The sequence below is a fragment of the Thalassophryne amazonica genome, chromosome 20, assembly GCF_902500255.1.
Source record: "Thalassophryne amazonica chromosome 20, fThaAma1.1, whole genome shotgun sequence".
NCBI classification, from domain to species: Eukaryota; Metazoa; Chordata; class Actinopteri; order Batrachoidiformes; family Batrachoididae; genus Thalassophryne; species Thalassophryne amazonica.
Genome location: NC_047122.1, coordinates 60064132 through 60085299, shown reverse-complemented (window position 1 = coordinate 60085299; position 21168 = coordinate 60064132). Strand labels below are relative to the sequence as shown.

General features: G+C 42.4%; 1 protein-coding gene across 2 annotated transcripts in view; it reads right to left on the bottom strand.

Annotated features, from left to right (window-relative positions):
* Positions 1–488: 488 nt before the first annotated feature.
* Positions 489–21168, bottom strand: part of trit1 (tRNA isopentenyltransferase 1) — a 74735-nt gene continuing 54055 nt past the window's right edge. For both annotated transcript variants that reach the window (XM_034160942.1, XM_034160943.1), the window contains exons 9-11: positions 4969–5078; positions 2665–2782; positions 489–1049 (exon numbers count right to left, since the gene is read on the bottom strand). In XM_034160942.1, the coding sequence (XP_034016833.1) occupies positions 820–1049; positions 2665–2782; positions 4969–5078 (458 nt within the window). In that variant the 3' untranslated portion in view covers positions 489–819. The remainder of the gene's footprint in view (positions 1050–2664; positions 2783–4968; positions 5079–21168) is intronic.

The window sequence follows — 21168 nt, the reverse complement described above, 5'->3', positions numbered from 1 at the left end:
AGATTTGCTTTGAGTTTAAGGAAGATAATTTGACATTTTTATAGTGAGAAGCCTGATTTACTTTTTGTATTTGAAATGGCATAAACAAAATATGTGAAATAGAAAGGGGCTGAATACTTCTGTAAGGCACTGTATGTAAACGTGTATCTATCTGATATTTTTTTATGACAATTGTGTCAACGATACTTATTGATTCATTGATCAGAATGATCCCATTCTGACTGATCATTCCAATTGGAAACCATGTAAACAGAGCGCGTGCTTCGTTCTCACTTTCACAGCCTGATCTGGGGCTTTTTTTTTCCCACCACTGCTCGGGCAGAACTGATGCCAGCGAAGCTCCACCAAATCAGGCGTCTGTTATCTAATAAATAAACAAATGACGATGGCATCACAAGGTCACAGTTGGCAAGAAAATAAGCCGAGGTTGCATATCAGAATGATAATAACCGCAAATGTAAAAACACGATTATGTGAAAACGTGGGTTTTTATTTGTCATCTTTAAAAAAACAAATGGATGAAGGTACAAGTGGCTCGAGACAAAGAAAAAATATCTTTAACTCAGGAACAGTCACGCCAAGCTGCCGTGCACCTCATTTAAGGCACATTTATTTTTATACTTCAGGGTTTAGGGTCCGACGAATCATCACTCTTTGGCTGCACATAGTTCAAGACTGTTACTGAAATCATTTCAGCACAACAGTGAGGCAGGAATGTAGCATTCCTGCATTAAAATTAAAAGGTGCACACATAAGAACAGCAGCAGGATAGATTAAAAAAATAAAAACATATGTATCTCCCAAAATTCTGCAGCCCTACTAAAGTATCTCAGGGAGTTTGTTGTGCGTCGTGATGGTGTCCTGAGATGAATCCTGAGAGGGTTCGCTGGAGTCTGAGGCAACAATAGTAGAAGTGTCCTTGGAGAGGTGTTGCACAGTCTCTCCAGCAGAAGCTGGGGCTTCTGAGGAACTCTGGACCTGGTTACAAACCGCATCCAACCTCCGCTTTTTCTTCACATGGTGGTGATGCGTCTTGGACTTGAGGTGAGCTGTGATTAAGTAAGATGCAGACAGAGGAGGATCTTTAAATGTATACTACTGTCATGGATCACAATCGAACCCTGAACTCAACAGTCAAGTCTCTCTCTCTCTCTCTCTCACTCACACACACACACACACACACACACACACACACGCAGAGTTTTACTTTGCCTACAGCAGAAACTAGCCCCAGCCTCCTGCAGACTGAAATGAAGCAAACCTGGAAGTGGAGAATTTCTTTTTTTTTTTGCAGTTACTTGAATGGCTGCTTAAGGCCATCTCCAAAGGGGTGTTATTTCCCATAGAAGTCCATGTTAAAATGCCCAACAAAGCAGAAATTTACATGTGTACCACCTGGTACAAAAAAAAAATAAAGTTTTGGCCTCAATAGCTAGTTTTCTCCTCAGCAGGGGTGGTGGCCAAGTGGTTAATCCACTTGGTTTCAGTGCAGAAGGTTCCGGGTTCAAATCCCACCCCTGCCACATTTCTCCATGTAATGTGGAGTTGCGTCAGGAAGGGCATCCGACGTAAAACCTGTGCCAATTCAACATGCAGATCCACCTTGGATTTGCTGTGGCGACCCCGAGTGCAAACAAGGGAGCAGCTGAAGGGACTTACTTTTTTAGGTAGTTTTCTCCTCCATGACAACTGAACAGCGGGCTGAATATTTTTATATAGCATCAATTTAACATATTTTAAGCCATAACGTTATGAATAATTAGGAGCAGGGTCACTTTGAGTGTCAGGAAGAGTGTCCTGGTTTTCTGTGATCAAAATACGGTCACACTATGAGGTCTGTTAGAAAAGTATCCGACCTTTTTATTTTTTGCAAAAACCATATGGATTTGAATCACGTGTGATTGCGTCAGACAAGCTTGAACCCTCGTGCGCATGCGTGAGTTTTTCCACGCCTGTCGGTTGCGTCATTCGCCTGTGAGCAGGCTTTGTGTGAGCAGTGGTCCGCCCCTCTCGTCGGATTTTTACTGCGAATAAAATGTCTGAACGATTTGGAGCTTTGCTGCATCAAATTTTTCCAGAAACTGTGAGAGACCTCCAGGTGGACACCATTTGGAAAATTCAGTGCGGAATTCCTCTGCACGTCTGTCTCAATGAGAAGTCTGTCTTTAAGAAGACAGCGCTCCAGTAATTTAAATTTTTTTTATTTGTTATGTTAATACCGTTAGGGCTATTAGCAGGTGTCGGTGGCTTGGTGATGTTAGCTCCACTGCTACGCTACGCTACAGTTACTGTTGCAATAAGATGGCCTTAACTTTTAATACCTGTACCCAAGCCACCTGTCATGAAAACCACCACCCAGTCTGCAAAACGATGCTTTAATAAAACACCCAAACCAAGGTTAGCCTGTTAGCTTTAGCTTGTTCAGTAACTCTGACAAAGGGGGCGTGTTAGGGCGTCATTCGTTCCGCCCAGATCCTGCAGGCTCTCGCCCACGTTCCACCTCTTCACTCATTTATGGATTGGCTGGGACTTAAAGCAGACTGAGCACGATAGATCTTTAAAACGGTTCTCCAGAAAACCCGCGGGTGACATCACACAGGGTGATCTGGCTGGTAAAGTCAAAAGATCCACATCATACTGTGAGACCTGATTCAAACGGCTCACCGCTCCATTCCAGGTCACCGATGATCACTCTGTCGCACATATTGCACATGTGGCGGCTCCGCTTGTTTCTCGTCTTTTCTCCTCCTACTTTGATTGGCAACACATCTGGCTCCTCCCCCTGATTGAAAAAGAAAAAAAAAAGAAGGTTCTAATTTTCTACTTTTGAATCTTGATCTTCATATAACATTGTGATTATCTGCTCAGTGATAATCACCCTGGAAACATGGAAAACTTCAAGGTCAGAAGATTACTATGAGGATTCAACACTTCAGCGTCTGCTAAGTGTTTCTGGTGACAAACATCAAAATCTGTGTTTAAGACTCCTGGTGGTCAATTGTCGCTTCCTGACAAGGTGCATAATACGACCCCTTAAACACCCACGGCCATGACATCGCTTTTGTTTTTTGCAACACTGTACACCCTAATGACGGACCAAAGAAAATAATATAAGAACAGGAAACAAAAATGCAAATAAACAGAAGGAAGAGTTTCTTAATTTGTGACATGCAACACTACATCTGTTCACCTGTTTCAGGAGCTCAGTTTTTGTTTGGTTTGTTTTCACCAAATGTAAATGAAATTAGAAGCATATTGGTGATATAAGATTGTGAATCTGTTATTTGAATACGAAGAAATAAAATTCTACTTCCACTTAAGAAAATCCTTTTTGACAGATTAAATGTGGAAAAAAATTCTTCTTTAAATAAAAATTAGATGAAAAGATGTGCCACAGCATATTTCATCTGAATAAGCTTATAATGGTTTAATTCTTCTGAGTCATTAAAAAATGATTTTTTTTCTTTTAAATATCCAAATTATTTGGTTCAACTCCTTAAATGTGAATATTCTGACACTTTACAGACCTAACAACTAATCAAGAAAATAATCAATTTATTGATTATGAAAGAATGGTTAGTTGCAGCACTAGTGTGAACAAAGTCCTATTTAGGTCTACAACTAATGATTATGCTTGTTACCAATGAAGCTATCATTTTTTATTAATGTATTAATGGAGCACTTATAGTCGGTTAGTCCTTTAATCCAATAAATAATAATCATATGTTCTACCAATAATTTTTTTCAGCTTTACAGTCGAGCATTTTTTCATAAAAAGTATCTGAAAAGATTTTGTGTAAAATCAGCGGATATTTGAGTGCCAGTCTGCACCTCACTTTCAAATATGAGCATGACTGGGGCACGTTTGTTTGAGATACAATGTCAAATATACATTAAATGGGGATTCAATGTTAAATTTAAATGGGCACAAAATCTGGAATCTGGATCAGATCTGGATCAAAATTTGTCAGGTGATACTGAGTGCCAATCTGCACTTCACTTTCAAATATGAGAGTGATTGGGGCACGTTTGATTGAGATATGATGTAAATATACATTAAAAGGGGGTTTCAATGTTAAATTTAAATAGGCACAAAATCTGTAATCTGGATCAGATCTGGATCAAACTTTGTCAGGTGATAGTGAGTGCCAATCTGCACTTCACTTTCAAATATGAGAGTGATTGGGGCACGTTTGATTGAGATATAATGTAAATATACATTAAAGGGGGGTTTCAATGTTAAATTTAAATGGGCACAAAATCTCTAATCTGGATCAGATCTGGATCAAACTTTGTCAGGTGATAGTGAGTGCCAGTCTGCACCTCACTTTCAAATATGAGAGTGATTGGGGCACGTTTGGTTGCAATATAATGTGAAATATACATTAAATGGGGTTTTCAATGTTAAATTTCTCTCATCCAGATCAGATCCGGACCAAACTTTGTCAGGTGATAAAAGATACCATCCTGCATAATAATCTCAAATATGAAAGACATTTGATCTTTTTTGACAGACCTATGAATTTTGGAAAATTTGTTCAATGTTAAAGGATAGGGATTTTGCTCTTTGACATATAACCTTGAAAATTCAATCAGCTCTTGCCTATCAGGATATGAATCTTTTCATAATGATATATGAAAAAATGTGGGCTCCAGGCTGTTCACAAACAATCAAACAGCGGCGAAAGCATAACCTCCTCCAACTTCATTGGCGGAGGTAACAAGTGTCCCATTCGACAATCCAAAGACTGTCAGATGATGTATGTTGTCACTTTTAGACACAGAGGACAAACAGAACTGGGGATTAAATTCAAATAGATGAGTGAAGAATGTGTTAAAAAAAAAGGGTGAATTCAATGGAGAGAAACCAAGAAAGTGATGACAGATGGGAATGAAAGAAGAAAAGAGGGAGTGGCTGCAGTTGGTGGTGGTTGTCAGAAGACATCAGTCCAGGGACCGGGTGGGCACCTTGCTGAGTCGGTCTAGTATCTGCAGCGCAGGGTTCAGCACTTTCGTCTCCCAGTTCGATACGTCCGTCACATCCAGACCGTACACCACCGGCACGCCCACTCCTGGTCCTGCACACACACACACGCCAGTGTGTTGAATTAAACAGTCTTTTTTCTTTTCTTTTCTTTTAATAAATGATATTCAGACTGTATTATTCCAATGACTGTGTGTTTCCAGTAGACCACTGAGGTATTGATTAGTTATACAATCAATGGCTCATCAATCACGCAGCAGCAGGACATCCATCATAATGAGGAAGGTTAACCGTAATAAAAATGTTTAATTCATGACGTATTGATCTGCTGATGATGTAAGTTATAGCATTAATCGAACAGATGAAGGTCCGCTCTGAGTGACGGTCGGAGCGGCTGGAAGCCGAAACAGTTGGAGACGGCAGCTGGAAGCATCGGTGAGGTGAAAAAACACGGCCGCGCCCCGGAGCTCTGCTGACTCACACCAGCTCGATAACGTCCGTCTGTCTCTCCTTCCTCCCAGTCAGTTCTCTTCCACATCCCCCATCAGCTTCCACCCCACCACCCCCCATTCCTGTCACTCTCTCTCTCTTCTGTGTTTCTAAAGCTGCACCAGTCAGCAGTCTCCCGTCCGGGCCTCAGCACTCTGTTTGTTTGTGTTCCGCATCAACAGTCATTGACTGAAGACAGACGGACGTCTGTCTGCGCTGTGGCACACAGAGACAAACGCTCCTCTGCAATAACAACTGCACAGAATGGAAATAAAATCAGAGTGAGTAATCCTCAAGATCTTAAAGATCCAGAGCCACATGAGTTCCTGCAACTGGAACCCTTCATATGATTTGTTCAGCATTAGTGAGCTGCACAAGCAGACATACATTATTTATTTTTCCTAACCCTGTTTGTGTGTGGCACAGAGTCCCAAATAACTAAATAAATGAATAAAGAAAAAGTCAAACAGTGCTCCATTAGTGAGAAGAGGCCATATTTTGATGATCTATACCCAGATTGAATACATACTCCGGTTTTCTGATTCACGGGTTTGATGCGGAAGCAAGGCCGCTTCAGATGGCGCTATCATGGCGGTGCCTCACTCCTGTGCAACCAGTAAACGGGTAAAGAGGTAGAATGTGGGCAAAATCTGGGTGACATGGGTGAGATAAATCAAACCATAACACACCCACTTATCTTCTCGCAATGTTATCCAACACTACTAGGCTGTAGGTGCCCTGACACTTGCACGACTTTAATCCGCGCACTTGCACCCACTCTGCTGTGCATGAGAGTAAACTAGTCTCAAACCCATTGTAAACGTACATGGCTTCGTGCAAGTGCACAAAGAAAATTTTGAAATGTTCAAAATCTGTTACGCATTAATTACGTGAACTTCATGTGAACATTATGCAAACAATTTAAAAACACTGCGTGAATATGAGTGATTGCGTCAGTGCAACGGATCAGAGTGCAGCTCGTCTGAACGATTATAACGAGATGTTAAATCTATCATAAACGTCCTTTAACAGCTACTCATAAGAAGGAATGAACATGCAACTGTTTTACCAAGCCAAGACAATATAAACATGACAAATAATTACCTTTTTAGACAGTGCCAAATGCATTCTCCACCTCATTTAGCGCACAAGAGAGAGAGAGAGAATAAAAAGCTTCTGCTGGAGTGGTCCTCTGTGATTCCGGAAGCAATTGGAGGCGTTTTCAACAGCCAACTCTGAAGAAGAAATGATTAATACGCTACGAAAGAATTATTTTATATACGCGGCGTCCACCGCACAACGCAGGGCATCCAGTGGAACAAAGCGCGGTGTCCAGCTGGGAACACAGGGGGTGGAGATTGTCACAACGATGTGTGTGCAAGTGTGCGGATCAAAGTCATGCAAGTGTCAGGGCACCGTATATATGTAAAAAAACAAACTTATTTGTTCCTGTTGTAAAGCTGGAGATTTTAACATGGGGGTCTAAAGGGAGTGGCAAGCTTTTGTCGCCTGCACCAAGTGGTCGATCATGAAACTGCAGGTTTGGCAATTCTACACTGGCTTTATTTTTCAGCACTGGAGGCTGGGGCGATCTAAGGTGCAGACACGCTGCTAGTGTTTCATGACACTTCGCTTGAGAATAGTGATTTATAAATTATAGAGTCTATTAATGGGTCTTTAATGACAAAATCAACAGAAAAAAATTATATAATCAATCAATCAATCAATCAATCAATTTTATTTATATAGCGCCAAATCACAACAAACAGTTGCCCCAAGGTGCTTTATATTGTAAGGCAAGGCCATACAATAATTACGTAAAAACCCCAACGGTCAAAACGACCCCCTGTGAGCAAGCACTTGGCGACAGTGGGAAGGAAAAACTCCCTTTTAACAGGAAGAAACCTCCAGCAGAACCAGGCTCAGGGAGGGGCAGTCTTCTGCTAGGACTGGTTGGGGCTGAGGGAGAGAACCAGGAAAAAGACATTCTGTGGAGGGGAGCAGAGATCAATCACTAATGATTAAATGCAGAGTGGTGCATACAGAGCAAAAAGAGAAAGAAACACTCAGTACATCATGGGAACCCCCCAGCAGTCTACGTCTATAGCAGCATAACTAAGGGATGGTTCAGGGTCACCTGATCCAGCCCTAACTATAAGCTTTAGCAAAAAGGAAAGTTTTAAACCTAATCTTAAAAGTAGAGAGGGTGTCTGTCTCCCTGATCTGAATTGGGAGCTGGTTCCACAGGAGAGGAGCCTGAAAGCTGAAGGCTTTGCCTCCCATTCTACTCTTACAAACCCTAGGAACTACAAGTAAGCCTGCAGTCTGAGAACGAAGCGCTCTATTGGGGTGATATGGTACTATGAGGTCCCTAAGATAAGATGGGACCTGATTATTCAAAACCTTATAAGAAGAAGAATTTTAAATTCTATTCTAGAATTAACAGGAAGCCAATGAGAGGCCAATATGGGTGAGATATGCTCTCTCCTTCTAGTCCCCGTCAGTACTCTAGCTGCAGCATTTTGAATTAACTGAAGGCTTTTCAGGGAACTTTTAGGACAACCTGATAATAATGAATTACAATAGTCCAGCCTAGAGGAAATAAATGCATGAATTAGTTTTTCAGCTTCACTCTGAGACAAGACCTTTCTAATTTTAGAGATATTGCGCAAATGCAAAAAAGCAGTCCTGCATATTTGTTTAATATGCGCATTGAATGACATATCCTGATCAAAAATGACTCCAAGATTTCTCACAGTATTACTAGAGGTCAGGGTAATGCCATCCAGAGTAAGGATCTGGTTAGACACCATGTTTCTAAGATTTGTGGGGCCAAGTACAATAACTTCAGTTTTATCTGAGTTTAAATAGTCCAGCCTAGAGGAAATAAATGCATGAATTAGTTTTTCAGCATCACTCTGAGACAAGACCTTTCTAATTTTAGAGATATTGCGTAAATGCAAAAAAGCAGTCCTAAGATTTGTGGGGCCAAGTACAATAACTTCAGTTTTATCTGAGTTTAAAAGCAGGAAATTAGAGGTCATCCATGTCTTTATGTCTGTAAGACAATCCTGCAGTTTAGCTAATTGGTGTGTGTCATCTGGCTTCATGGATAGATAAAGCTGGGTATCATCTGCGTAACAATGAAAATTTAAGCAATGCCGTCTAATAATACTGCCTAAGGGAAGCATGTATAAAGTGAATAAAATTGGTCCTAGCACAGAACCTTGTGGAACTCCATAATTAACCTTAGTCTGTGAAGAAGATTCCCCATTTACATGAACAAATTGTAATCTATTAGATAAATATGATTCAAACCACCACAGCGCAGTGCCTTTAATACCTATGGCATGCTCTAATCTCTGTAATAAAATTTTATGGTCAACAGTATCAAAAGCAGCACTGAGGTCTAACAGAACAAGCACAGAGATGAGTCCACTGTCTGAGGCCATAAGAAGATCATTTGTAACCTTCACTAATGCTGTTTCTGTACTATGATGAATTCTAAAACCTGACTGAAACTCTTCAAATAGACCATTCCTCTGCAGATGATCAGTTAGCTGTTTTACAACTACCCTTTCAAGAATTTTTGAGAGAAAAGGAAGGTTGGAGATTGGCCTATAATTAGCTAAGATAGCTGGGTCAAGTGATGGCTTTTTAAGTAATGGTTTAATTACTGCCACCTTAAAAGCCTGTGGTACATAGCCAACTAATAAAGATAGATTGATCATATTTAAGATCGAAGCATTAAATAATGGTAGGGCTTCCTTGAGCAGCCTGGTAGGAATGGGGTCTAATAGACATGTTGATGGTTTGGATGAAGTAACTAATGAAAATAACTCAGACAGAACAATCTGAGAGAAAGAGTCTAACCAAATACCGGCATCACTGAAAGCAGCCAAAGATAACGATACGTCTTTGGGATGGTTATGAGTAATTTTTTCTCATAATTTTTTCTCATTTTTATTAGCAAAGAAAGTCATGAAGTCATTACTAGTTAAAGTTAAAGGAATACTCGGCTCAATAGAGCTCTGACTCTGTCAGCCTGGCTACAGTGCTGAAAAGAAACCTGGGGTTGTTCTTATTTTCTTCAATTAGTGATGAGTAGTAAGATGTCCTAGCTTTACGGAGGGCTTTTTTATAGAGCAACAGACTCTTTTTCCAGGCTAAGTGAAGATCTTCTAAATTAGTGAGACGCCATTTCCTCTCCAACTTATGGGTTATCTGCTTTAAGCTGCAAGTTTGTGAGTTATACCACGGAGTCAGGCACTTCTGATTTAAAGCTCTCTTTTTCAGAGGAGCTACAGCATCCAAAGTTGTCTTCAATGAGGATGTAAAACTATTGATGAGATACTCTATCTCACTTACAGAGTTTAGGTAGCTACTCTGCACTGTGTTGGTATATGGCATTAGAGAACATAAAGAAGGAATCATATCCTTAAACCTAGTTACAGTGCTTTCTGAAAGACTTCTAGTGTAATGAAACTTATTCCCCACTGCTGGGTAGTCCATCAGAGTAAATGTAAATGTTATTAAGAAATGATCAGACAGAAGGGAGTTTTCAGGGAATACTGTTAAGTCTTCAATTTCCATACCATAAGTCAGAACAAGATCTAAGATATGATTAAAGTGGTGGGTGGACTCATTTACATTTTGAGCAAAGCCAACTGAGTCTAATAATAGATTAAATGCAGTGTTGAGGCTGTCATTCTCAGCATCTGTGTGGATGTTAAAATCGCCCACTATAATTATCTTATCCGAGCTAAGCACTAAGTCAGACAAAAGGTCTGAAAATTCACAGAGAAACTCACAGTAACGACCAGGTGGACGATAGTTAATAACAAATAAAACTGGTTTTTGGGACTTCCAATTTGGATAGACAAGACTAAGAGTCAAGCTTTCAAATGAATTAAAGCTCTGTCTGGGTTTTTGATTAATTAATAAGCTGGAATGGAAGATTGCTGCTAATCCTCCGCCTCGGCCCGTGCTACGAGCATTCTGGCAGTTAGTGTGACTCGGGGGTGTTGACTCATTTAAACTAACATTCATCCTGCTGTAATCAGGATTTAAGAAAATTGGACAGATTTCTAGAAATGAGAGCTGCTCCATCCAAAGTGGGATGGATGCCGTCTCTCCTAACAAGACCAGGTTTTCCCCAGAAGCTTTGCCAATTATCTATGAAGCCCACCTCATTTTTTGGACACCACTCAGACAGCCAGCAATTCAAGGAGAACATGCGGCTAAACATTTCACTCCCGGTCCGATTGGGGAGGGGCCCAGAGAAAACTACAGAGTCCGACATTGTTTTTGCAAAGTTACACACCGATTCAATGTTAATTTTAGTGACCTCCGATTGGCGTAACCGGGTGTCATTATTGCCGACGTGAATTACAATCTTACCAAATTTACGCTTAGCCTTAGCCAGCAGTTTCAAATTTCCTTCAATGTCGCCTGCTCTGGCCCCCGGAAGACAATTGACTATGGTTGCTGGTGTCGCTAACTTCACATTTCTCAAAACAGAGTCGCCAATAACCAGAGTTTGATCCTCGGCGGGTGTGTCGCCGAATGGGGAAAAACAGTTAGAAATGTGAACGGGTTGGCGGTGTACACGGGGCTTCTGTTTAGAACTACGCTTCCTCCTCACAGTCACCCAGTCGGCCTGCTTTCCCGGATGCTCGGGATCTGCCAGAGGGAAACTAACGGCGGCTAAGCTACCTTGGTCCGCACCGACTACAGGGGCCTGGCTAGGTGTAGAATTTTCCACGGTGCGAAGCCGAGTCTCCAATTCGCCCAGCCTGGCCTCCAAAGCTACGAATAAGCTACACTTATTACAAGTACCATTACTGCTAAAGGAGGCCGAGGAATAACTAAACATTTCACACCCAGAGCAGAAAAGTGCGGGAGAGACAGGAGAAGCCGCCATGCTAAACCGGCTAAGAGCCAGTAGCTGCGCTAAGCTAGCGGATTCCTAAAAACACACAAAGTGAATAATGTGTAAATAATTTAGAGGTGATTCAGCAGAGGGAGTGCTTTAGTTAAGGCACGTGAAGATTACACTGTGAAACAAATCGTTATCTAGTTAACTAGATCAATCTAACTGCGCAGATTAAACAGCTAACAGATACAGCAAAACACCGCTGTGCTCCGGAACAGGAAGTGAGACAATACCGCAGTGAGAGCCAACCACCAGTAGAGGCAAGCAAAAGTGTGTGTATATATATATATATATATATATATATATATATATATACACACACACACACACACACACACACTCAACAAAAATATAAACGCAACACTTTTGGTTTTGCTCCCATTTTGTATGAGATGAACTCAAAGATCTAAAACTTTTTCAACATACACAATATCACCATTTCCCTCAAATATTGTTCACAAACCAGTCTAAATCTGTGATAGTGAGCACTTCTCCTTTGCTGAGATAATCCATCCCACCTCACAGGTGTGCCATATCAAGATGCTGATTAGACACCATGATTAGTGCACAGGTGTGCCTTAGACTGCCCACAATAAAAGGCCACTCTGAAAGGTGCAGTTTTGTTTTATTGGGGGGGGGATACCAGTCAGTATCTGGTGTGACCACCATTTGCCTCATGCAGTGCAACACATCTCCTTCGCATAGAGTTGATCAGGTTGTCAATTGTGGCCTGTGGAATGTTGGTCCACTCTTCAATGGCTGTGCGAAGTTGCTGGATATTGGCAGGAACTGGTACACGCTGTCGTATACGCCGGTCCAGAGCATCCCAAACATGCTCTATGGGTGACATGTCCGGTGAGTATGCCGGTCATGCAAGAACTGGGACATTTTCAGCTTCCAAGAATTGTGTACAGATCCTTGCAACATGGGGCCGTGCATTATCCTGCTGCAACATGAGGTGATGTTCTTGGATGTATGGCACAACAATGGGCCTCAGGATCTCGTCACGGTATCTCTGTGCATTCAAAATGCCATCAATAAAATGCACCTGTATTCTTCGTCCATAACAGACGCCTGCCCATACCATAACCCCACCGCCACCATGGGCCACTCGATCCACAACATTGACATCAGAAAACCGCTCACCCACACGACGCCACACACGCTGTCTGCCATCTGCCCTGAACAGTGTGAACCGGGATTCATCCGTGAAGAGAACACCTCTCCAACGTGCCAAACACCAGCGAATGTGAGCATTTGCCCACTCAAGTTGGTTACGACGACGAACTGGAGTCAGGTCGAGACCCCGATGAGGATGACGAGCATGCAGATGAGCTTCCCTGAGACGGTTTCTGACAGTTTGTGCAGAAATTCTTTGGTTATGCAAACCGATTGTTTCAGCAGCTGTCCGAGTGGCTGGTCTCAGATGATCTTGGAGGTGAACATGCTGGATGTGGAGGTCCTGGGCTGGTGTGGTTACACGTGGTCTGCGGTTGTGAGGCTGGTTGGATGTACTGCCAAATTCTCTGAAATGCCTTTGGAGACGGCTTATGGTAGAGAAATGAACATTCAATACACGAGCAACAGCTCTGGTTGACATTCCTGCTGTCAGCATGCCAATTGCACGCTCCCTCAAATCTTGCAACATCTGTGGCATTGTGCTGTGTGATAAAACTGCACCTTTCAGAGTGGCCTTTTATTGTGGACAGTCTAAGGCACACCTGTGCACTAATCATGGTGTCTAATCAGCATCTTGATATGGCACACATGTGAGGTGGGATGGATTATCTCAGCAAAGGAGAAGTGCTCACTACCACAGATTTAGACTGGTTTGTGAACAATATTTGAGGGAAATGGTGATATTGTGTATGTGGAAAAAGTTTTAGATCTTTGAGTTCATCTCATACAAAATGGGAGCAAAACCAAAAGTGTTGCGTTTATATTTTTGTTGAGTGTGTATATATATATATATATATATATATATATATATATGTAAAAAATCCACTTGGAACAATTATGTCCAGAGACAGACAGACAAAAAAAAAAGTACATTGTTACAGCATGACATACAGTAGTGTTCAGAATAATAGTAGTGCTATGTGACTAAAAAGATTAATCCAGGTTTTGAGTATATTTCTTATTGTTACATGGGAAACAAGGTACCAGTAGATTCAGTAGATTCTCACAAATCCAACAAGACCAAGCATTCATGATATGCACACTCTTAAGGCTATGAAATTGGGCTATTAGTAAAAAAAAAAGTAGAAAAGGGGGTGTTCACAATAATAGTAGTGTGGCATTCAGTCAGTGAGTTCATCAATTTTGTGGAACAAACAGGTGTGAATCAGGTGTCCCCTATTTAAGGATGAAGCCAGCACCTGTTGAACATGTTTTTCTCTTTGAAAGCCTGAGGAAAATGGGACGTTCAAGACATTGTTCAGAAGAACAGCGTAGTTTGATTAAAAAGTTGATTGGAGAGGGGAAAACTTATATGCAGGTGCAAAAAATTATAGGCTGTTCATCTACAATGATCTCCAATGCTTTAAAATGGTCAAAAAAAAAAAAAAAAAAAGATGCGTGGAAGAAAACGGAAAACAACCATCAAAATGGATAGAAGAATAACCAGAATGGCAAAGGCTCACCCACTGATCAGCTCCTGGATGATCAAAGACAGTCTGGAGTTACCTGTAAGTGCTGTGACAGAAGACGCCTGTGTGAAGCTAATTTATTTGCAAGAATCCCCCGCAAAGTCCCTCTGTTAAATAAAAGACGTGCAGAAGAGGTTACAATTTGCCAAAGAACACGTCAACTGGCCTAAAGAGAAATGGAGGAATATTTTGTGGACTGATGAGAGTAAAATTGTTCTTTTTGGGTCCAAGGGCCGCAGACAGTTTGTAAGACGACCCCCAAACTCTGAATTCAAGCCACAGTTCACAGTGAAGACACTGAAGCATGGTGGTGCAAGCATCATGATATGGGCATGTTTCTCCTACTATGGTGTTGGGCCTATATATCGCATACCAGGTATCATGGATCAGTTTGGATATGTCAAAATACTTGAAGAGGTCATGTTGCCTTATGCTGAAGAGGACATGCCCTTGAAATGGGTGTTTCAACAAGACAATGACCCCAAGCACACTAGTAAACAAGCAAAATCTTGGTTCCAAACCAACAAAATTAATGCCTGGCAGATGTGAAGAAATCATGAAAAACTGTGGTTATACAACCAAATACTAGTTTAGTGATTCACAGGATTGCTAAAAAAGCAGTTTGAACATAACAGTTTTGATTTTGTAGCGTCAACAGCAGATGCTAGTATTATTGTGAACACCCCCTTTTCTACTTTTTTTTTTACTAATAGCCCAATTTCATAGCCTTAAGAGTGTGCATATCATGAATGCTTGGTCTTGTTGGATTTGTGAGAATCTACTGAATCTACTGGTACCTTGTTTCCCATGTAACAATAAGAAATATACTCAAAACCTGGATTAATTTTTTTAGTCACATAGTACTACTATTATTCTGAACACTACTGTATATCATGAAGTTCATTGAAAACTAAAATGTTGATAACTGTCTCCTAATGATCAGGAATCCTTAAATCCTTTTAAGACTCTGGGTCCAAGCTGTCAAAATCATAATCAACAAAGTTTGTGAGAGTTTGGTAACATCAGGGCAATTCTACAATAACGGAATTACAATAATAGCAAAATTTGGTCTTATTCTAGCTTCCCATTAAGTTAAATGACTGAATTACCAAGAAACAAAATCATTTCAGGGATACAAAGTGTTATTTGTCTGTACTCAAAACACACTATCAAAGCCAACAGACCACAAAGGCTGAAGCTGGTTTAACCAGGTACGAATTTTGCATGTGAGGTGTGTTTCAGTATAATACACACACACAATTAAATCCCATTAACCTCCAAGACACACACAGCCAACTCAATTATGGCTTAATCTCTTTGACACACAAAGCAGAGAGGTGACTGACGTTACTGCGCCGCAGCCACGTGGGACCAACCTCAGGAACGTCCGCGTGCACAAGAAAGTCAAACTGCATGGATGTGTTTTTAAATTTCAGTTCAGCGAATAATTTATACTTTGTATTTGTTATCATGGGTATATGTATATTTATATGTACATTTTTTATTTTTATGGTTAAAGGGGTGGGCGGTTATAAGCTTTTGCTTTTGCTTACACCATTTCGGGCACATGGCCACGTTGTTAAACTGTTTTCTTTATGACAGTTTTTTTTTTTTGGTATTTTTGAGTGTGTGTGCTGAATAAATAAATTCATTCATTCATTCAAACTGCAACCTAGATTTCAGCAAAAAGCTACATTTCACTGCATCACCGTCTGGTCAATACTTTCATGTTTATGGCTTTGATTACCGTCAAACACTCAATCATACGATGCATTTTATGTACTTCCTGCGGGAGGCTGGCGTGCTGAATGAAACACCTGCACCATGTGGCTGTGTTCACGTCCATGTGTGTGCGTGTGTGTTTATATACAGTACACAATTGTGCAGTCAGTTTGCCTTTTTTTAAGCAGTAGTTACTGTTCATCAAAGGCTCATGTTTCACTGGCATGGCTATTGTGCCTCTTTTGTGTTGTAGGGAGCCTGTGTTTGGGGCACATTTTGGGCACGGCAGGTGGTTGTGGCAAGCGTCACCTGGCACGCTCGCACTAGATGCACAGCTGATACCGCCCCAGCTGCCCTCCTGTTGCCACCATCTCACCCATTACACTGTCCTTTTATCTCCCTCCACTCCAGCCTCCCACTGGGCAGACTTGGTAAATAAAGGCCAGATACGGCGGGTAACTAGATGCTGGACGGCGCTCAACCAGCCCTAATCTTGTTTGAGATCTCGGTGAAATTTAACCCCGCTAATCCACTCCACGGTGAATGGAAGCGGATAAGAAACGTCGGACAGGACAAACGGCGCGGCGGTTGGCACTGCAGCTCGGACGTGGATATGACACAAACTGTGCGTGCGCCGGTTTTGGGGGGTGCGGGGGGGGGGGGATTGCTCTGCTAACATGAAAGCTCACCTCCTGTCGGCAGCTGCCTGATGAAACAAGAGTCCACCTGTTGTAACAAATGGGCCGAGAGCCATTTGCTGTGTTCCTCTTGTGTTTGTGGTGTGAGGATGTGTGCTTTGCTATAAAACGTAAACCGCCGGCTTGGCTGTGGTTGTCCAGCCGCGCTCCTTTGGCTGCCGTCCACGCTGAAACAGGACAGCTGCTTGTATTAATTAAACAGCCTCCTTCCTCTTTTTTTTTTTAGTTCCTCTTCCACATTTTGGCTCCCTCACCTCTTTCTTTCTCTCTGGAAATGTGATCACCTACAATTCTTTGTCTCTCTACAATACAGTAACTCACAGTCATAGTTTTTTTTTTGGGGGGAGGGGGGGTCAATCAGTCTCTGAGTAGGTCATCAAAAGGTCAGCAAGTAACTCCATTAAGACTACTGCGTATTGATCTCTGAAACTTTGGGTCCTGACTCCTGACAGATACAGGGGAGGACCAGTGAACCTCCTGTTTATCCAACGCAATACGATTCAGTGAAGCGCTGACAGCACCGTAGTGTTTTCACTGGTGTGTATGTGTGGACAAGATAACTCAAAAACAGCTGGACAGATTTCCTTCAGACTTTGTGGGAATGTTACCTGGATAGATATCGAGAGGTGGCAGGGGTGTTGGCCAAGTGGTTAGTGTGCTTGGTTTCAGTGCAGAAGGTTCCTGGTTCAAACCCCACCCCTTCCACACTTCTCCATGCAATGTGAAGTTGCGTCAGGAAGAGCATCCGGTGTAAAACTTGTGCCAAACTGGCATCTCCAAGTGAAAACAAGTCACCACCTTCATGTTTCTGGGCACCTACATCTCTGCAAACCACTCCTGGACCTCCAACATCAGGGCTCTGGTTAAGAAGGATCAGCAGCGGCTACACTTTCTGCATGTCCTCAGGAAGAACAACCTGAACACGAAGCTGATGCTGGCCTTCTGCTGCTGTTGCCCTCTGCCCAGCCTGGAACCAAACGTCATATCTGACTGTTGTGCTCGTCATGCTGCTGTGTGCTCGGGCACAACCTGCCCACCCCCTGCTTGACTGGTTGCCCCCAGGGAGACGCTACAGGTCAACAAAGTCCCACACCAGCAGGCTGACAAACAGCTTCAGCCCCTGGGCCATACATACTGCAAACACCTATGGATACACACACACTCGCCCACAGACTTACTCCCATAAAGACACCCCCTCCGACAAGAAACAATACAACCTACCTCCTCCTGCCTTTAGCACCTTAACACCTTCTGTGCGCCAGCGTTCAAATCACCACCCTAAATGTGCCCCCAATGTTTCGCAATCACCGCCCTAAATGTTTACAGCCACTTTATTCATGTTTCCATTCATATACATGTCCATCTTTTTTTGCACTACTACACAGTATATCTCAATATACAATACAGATTTCATATTTAAACATTTTTTGTGGTGTATAAGATATCTTTTTTCTTTTTTGTGATATATGGTAGCTCAGTCAGAGCACCCCCAATTTCACTGTACCCTGACTACCTGACTACTCTATTCTATTCATTTTCAAAGGGAAATATTTTCCACAAACATTTTATGCTCAAAGTTCTTTTTTTTGTCAGGTGTCTTTGAATCATACTACCAACGTCAGAGCTGCCATGACGGCTGTATATTCCCGCCATGAACAAGCTGCTGTTCAAATGTGAGTAAATGGCAACAGTACAGTAAATAAACAGGAAGAAGTCACACGCTGCTCTTGTTTATAACATTTCTAGATCACATCAGAAATAACTACAACAAAAAGCAAGTCTGGATAAACTGGTTTGATGGAACCCTGTCAATCATCTACAGACACACAGAGGTGACAAAGAGGTCCTTGTGGTGACAATACCCCAGTTTTTCTTCACCTCCATTAGCAGAGTTGCGTTACTGTGTTTGTGCATACTCTATGTGACAGCTACACACTTTGCTGGAAGACAAGGGTGCAAACTCGGCCCACACCTGTTGCCCAGCTGGATCAAATTAATGTCTCTCTCTGCAATCGCCCAGCTCTCCATGTGTCACTCCTCTCTCCCTCTTTACACAGCCGCCTCTCGCTTGTTCAAGACACCAACACCCCCGTTACTTAACACTCACGAGGCCCAACTCAAACGACCATAAACCTGTGTATCCTGGATACAGCAGGCGTTGTTCATGCGTGTCTTTGAGAACATTTCAGGGCACTAGGAATATCCACATACAATAAAATTAACTCCTAATTACTTTAAAAGGTAAATAGTCTGTATTTTGATAACTCTTCTCCATCTGATCTAGATGCTCAAAGTGGTGTAAATGTCAGCGTGCTGCCTCTGAAGGCGTTAATGGTTCTTCCACATTCTGATGAGAATCAACGTTTAGCCATATCAGTAGATCATCGGGAAAGTGTGTCCAAACATTTGTCTGGTGATGTCCGTACTCATATGATGTCCTGGGTGATGGGACTAGAACTGGATGTTGTGAGTTGTGGAAGCCAGCAATAAGGTTTATTGGCCTTGACTTCACGGACAATGCTGGAATCTTTGGAGAATCCGCAGAGACCCTGACTGTAGCACTTGAGAAGCTAAGAAAGGAATCAGGAGTGTCTCGGTTTACAATGGTCCTTCATCAACACGAAGATCCAGGCTTTCAATAACTTCTATCTACTCAACCATGAGAAGTGTATCTGCACTTGTAGAGACATTTGGCTATCTTGGCAGTGAAATTCATGTCTCCAAGACCCCTGCCTTTGAGATCAGGAGGCGCCTGGGAAGAGCTTATGGAGTTGTGACGTTGCTGAACAGACGCGTTTGCCAATGGCAGTATATTTTCTGAAGAATGAAAGTCTAAGTCTTTAAGATGCTGGGGCTTCCCATCTTACTGAATGGCTGTGAGACCCGGATGCTAAACCGTGACTTAAGGTGAGGACTGGACTTTGGGACTTCACCCTAGGTGCCGCCGGAATTAATCTGTGCCAAATTAATGGTTACTTAGGAAGATTCAGATGAGGAGCATCACTTGCCTGGTGAGGGAATGTCAGCATCAACAGTTTGGACATGTGGCACGTTTCCCTGTGGATGATGTAGCACACAGGTGCCTCTACATGACCCCCAGCAGCTGGAGAAGGCCGAGAGGATGCCCACATTTTATCTGATTGAGACAGACCGATGGTTACTTTCGAGAGTTGGAGATGGACCAGTTGTTTGCCTGGGTGGTTGCCATCCAGTACCTACTCTAAGACTGTTCCATAGTGCGGTGGAAGTAGGGATGTGCAGCCCCAGCACAATCTCCCAGACATTACCTAATCTGATTCTAACACAGAATCTCCTCTGGTGAAACATCCCTTCACAGAAAATCATCTCAACACATTTTGTAGTCACACTCCATCCAGAAACTTAAATTCAAGCCAAATTACTAGAATCTGAACTGGTCTGATCTATGGACAGCACAGCATACTAATGAACTGCAAACTAACAGTCACTCTGGTGGAACAGCATCCAGCACAAGAAGGTATTTGTGACTTCACATGCTTTGTTTCTACCTCTTCTCATCACACAGCACATACATTTGTTTGATCTATATTCTAGTCATAGTTCATTATGTTTGCCTGACTGAGGCCTCCTGTCCTTCCTGACCCATCTTCCCCTTTGACCCACTAGTCTCCGTGTGCTTGGGTTGCTCTGTGCAGCCAAGTGAAAACAAGTCACCACCTTCAGGTTTCTGGGCACCCACATCTCTACAGACCACTCCTGGACCTCCAACATCAGGGCTCTGGTTAAGAAGGATCAGCTACACTTCCTGTGTGTCCTCAGGAAGAACAACTTGAACGCAAAGCTGTTGCTGTCCTTCTGCTGCTGCTGCCCTCTGCCCAGCCTGGAAAATGACACATCCTGTTGCTGTGTGCTCGGGCACACCATGCCCACCCCCTGCTTGACCGGTTGCCCTCCAGGAGATGAAACAGGTCAACAAAGTCCCACACCAGCAGGCTGACAAACAGCTTCATCCCCTGGGCCATACAGTAGTGTTCAGAATAATAGTAGTGCTATGTGACTAAAAAGACAATGATCTCCAATGCTTTAAAATGGACAAAAAAAAACAGACACGTGGAAGAAAACAGAAAACAACCATCAAAATGGATAGAAGAATAACCAGAATGGCAAAGGCTCACCCACTGATCAGCTCCAGGATGATCAAAGACAGTCTGGAGTTACCTGTAAGTGCTGTGACAGTTAGAAGATGCCTGTGTGAAGCTAATTTATTTGCAAGAATCCCCCGCAAAGTCCCTCTGTTAAATAAAAGACGTGCAGAAGAGGTTACAATTTGCCAAAGAACACATCAACTGGCCTAAAGAGAAATGGAGGAATATTTTGTGGACTGATGAGAGTAAAATTGTTCTTTTTGGGTCCAAGGGCCGCAGACAGTTTGTGAGACGACCCCCAAACTCTGAATTCAAGCCACAGTTCACAGTGAAGACAGTGAAGCATGGTGGTGCAAGCATCATGATATGGGCATGTTTCTCCTACTATGGTGTTGGGCCTATATATCACATACCAGGTATCATGGATCAGTTTGGATATGTCAGAATACTTGAAGAGGTCATGTTGCCTTATGCTGAAGAGGACATGACCTTGAAATGGGTGTTTCAACAAGACAATGACCCCAAGCACACTAGTAAACGAGCAAAATCCTGGTTCCAAACCAACAAA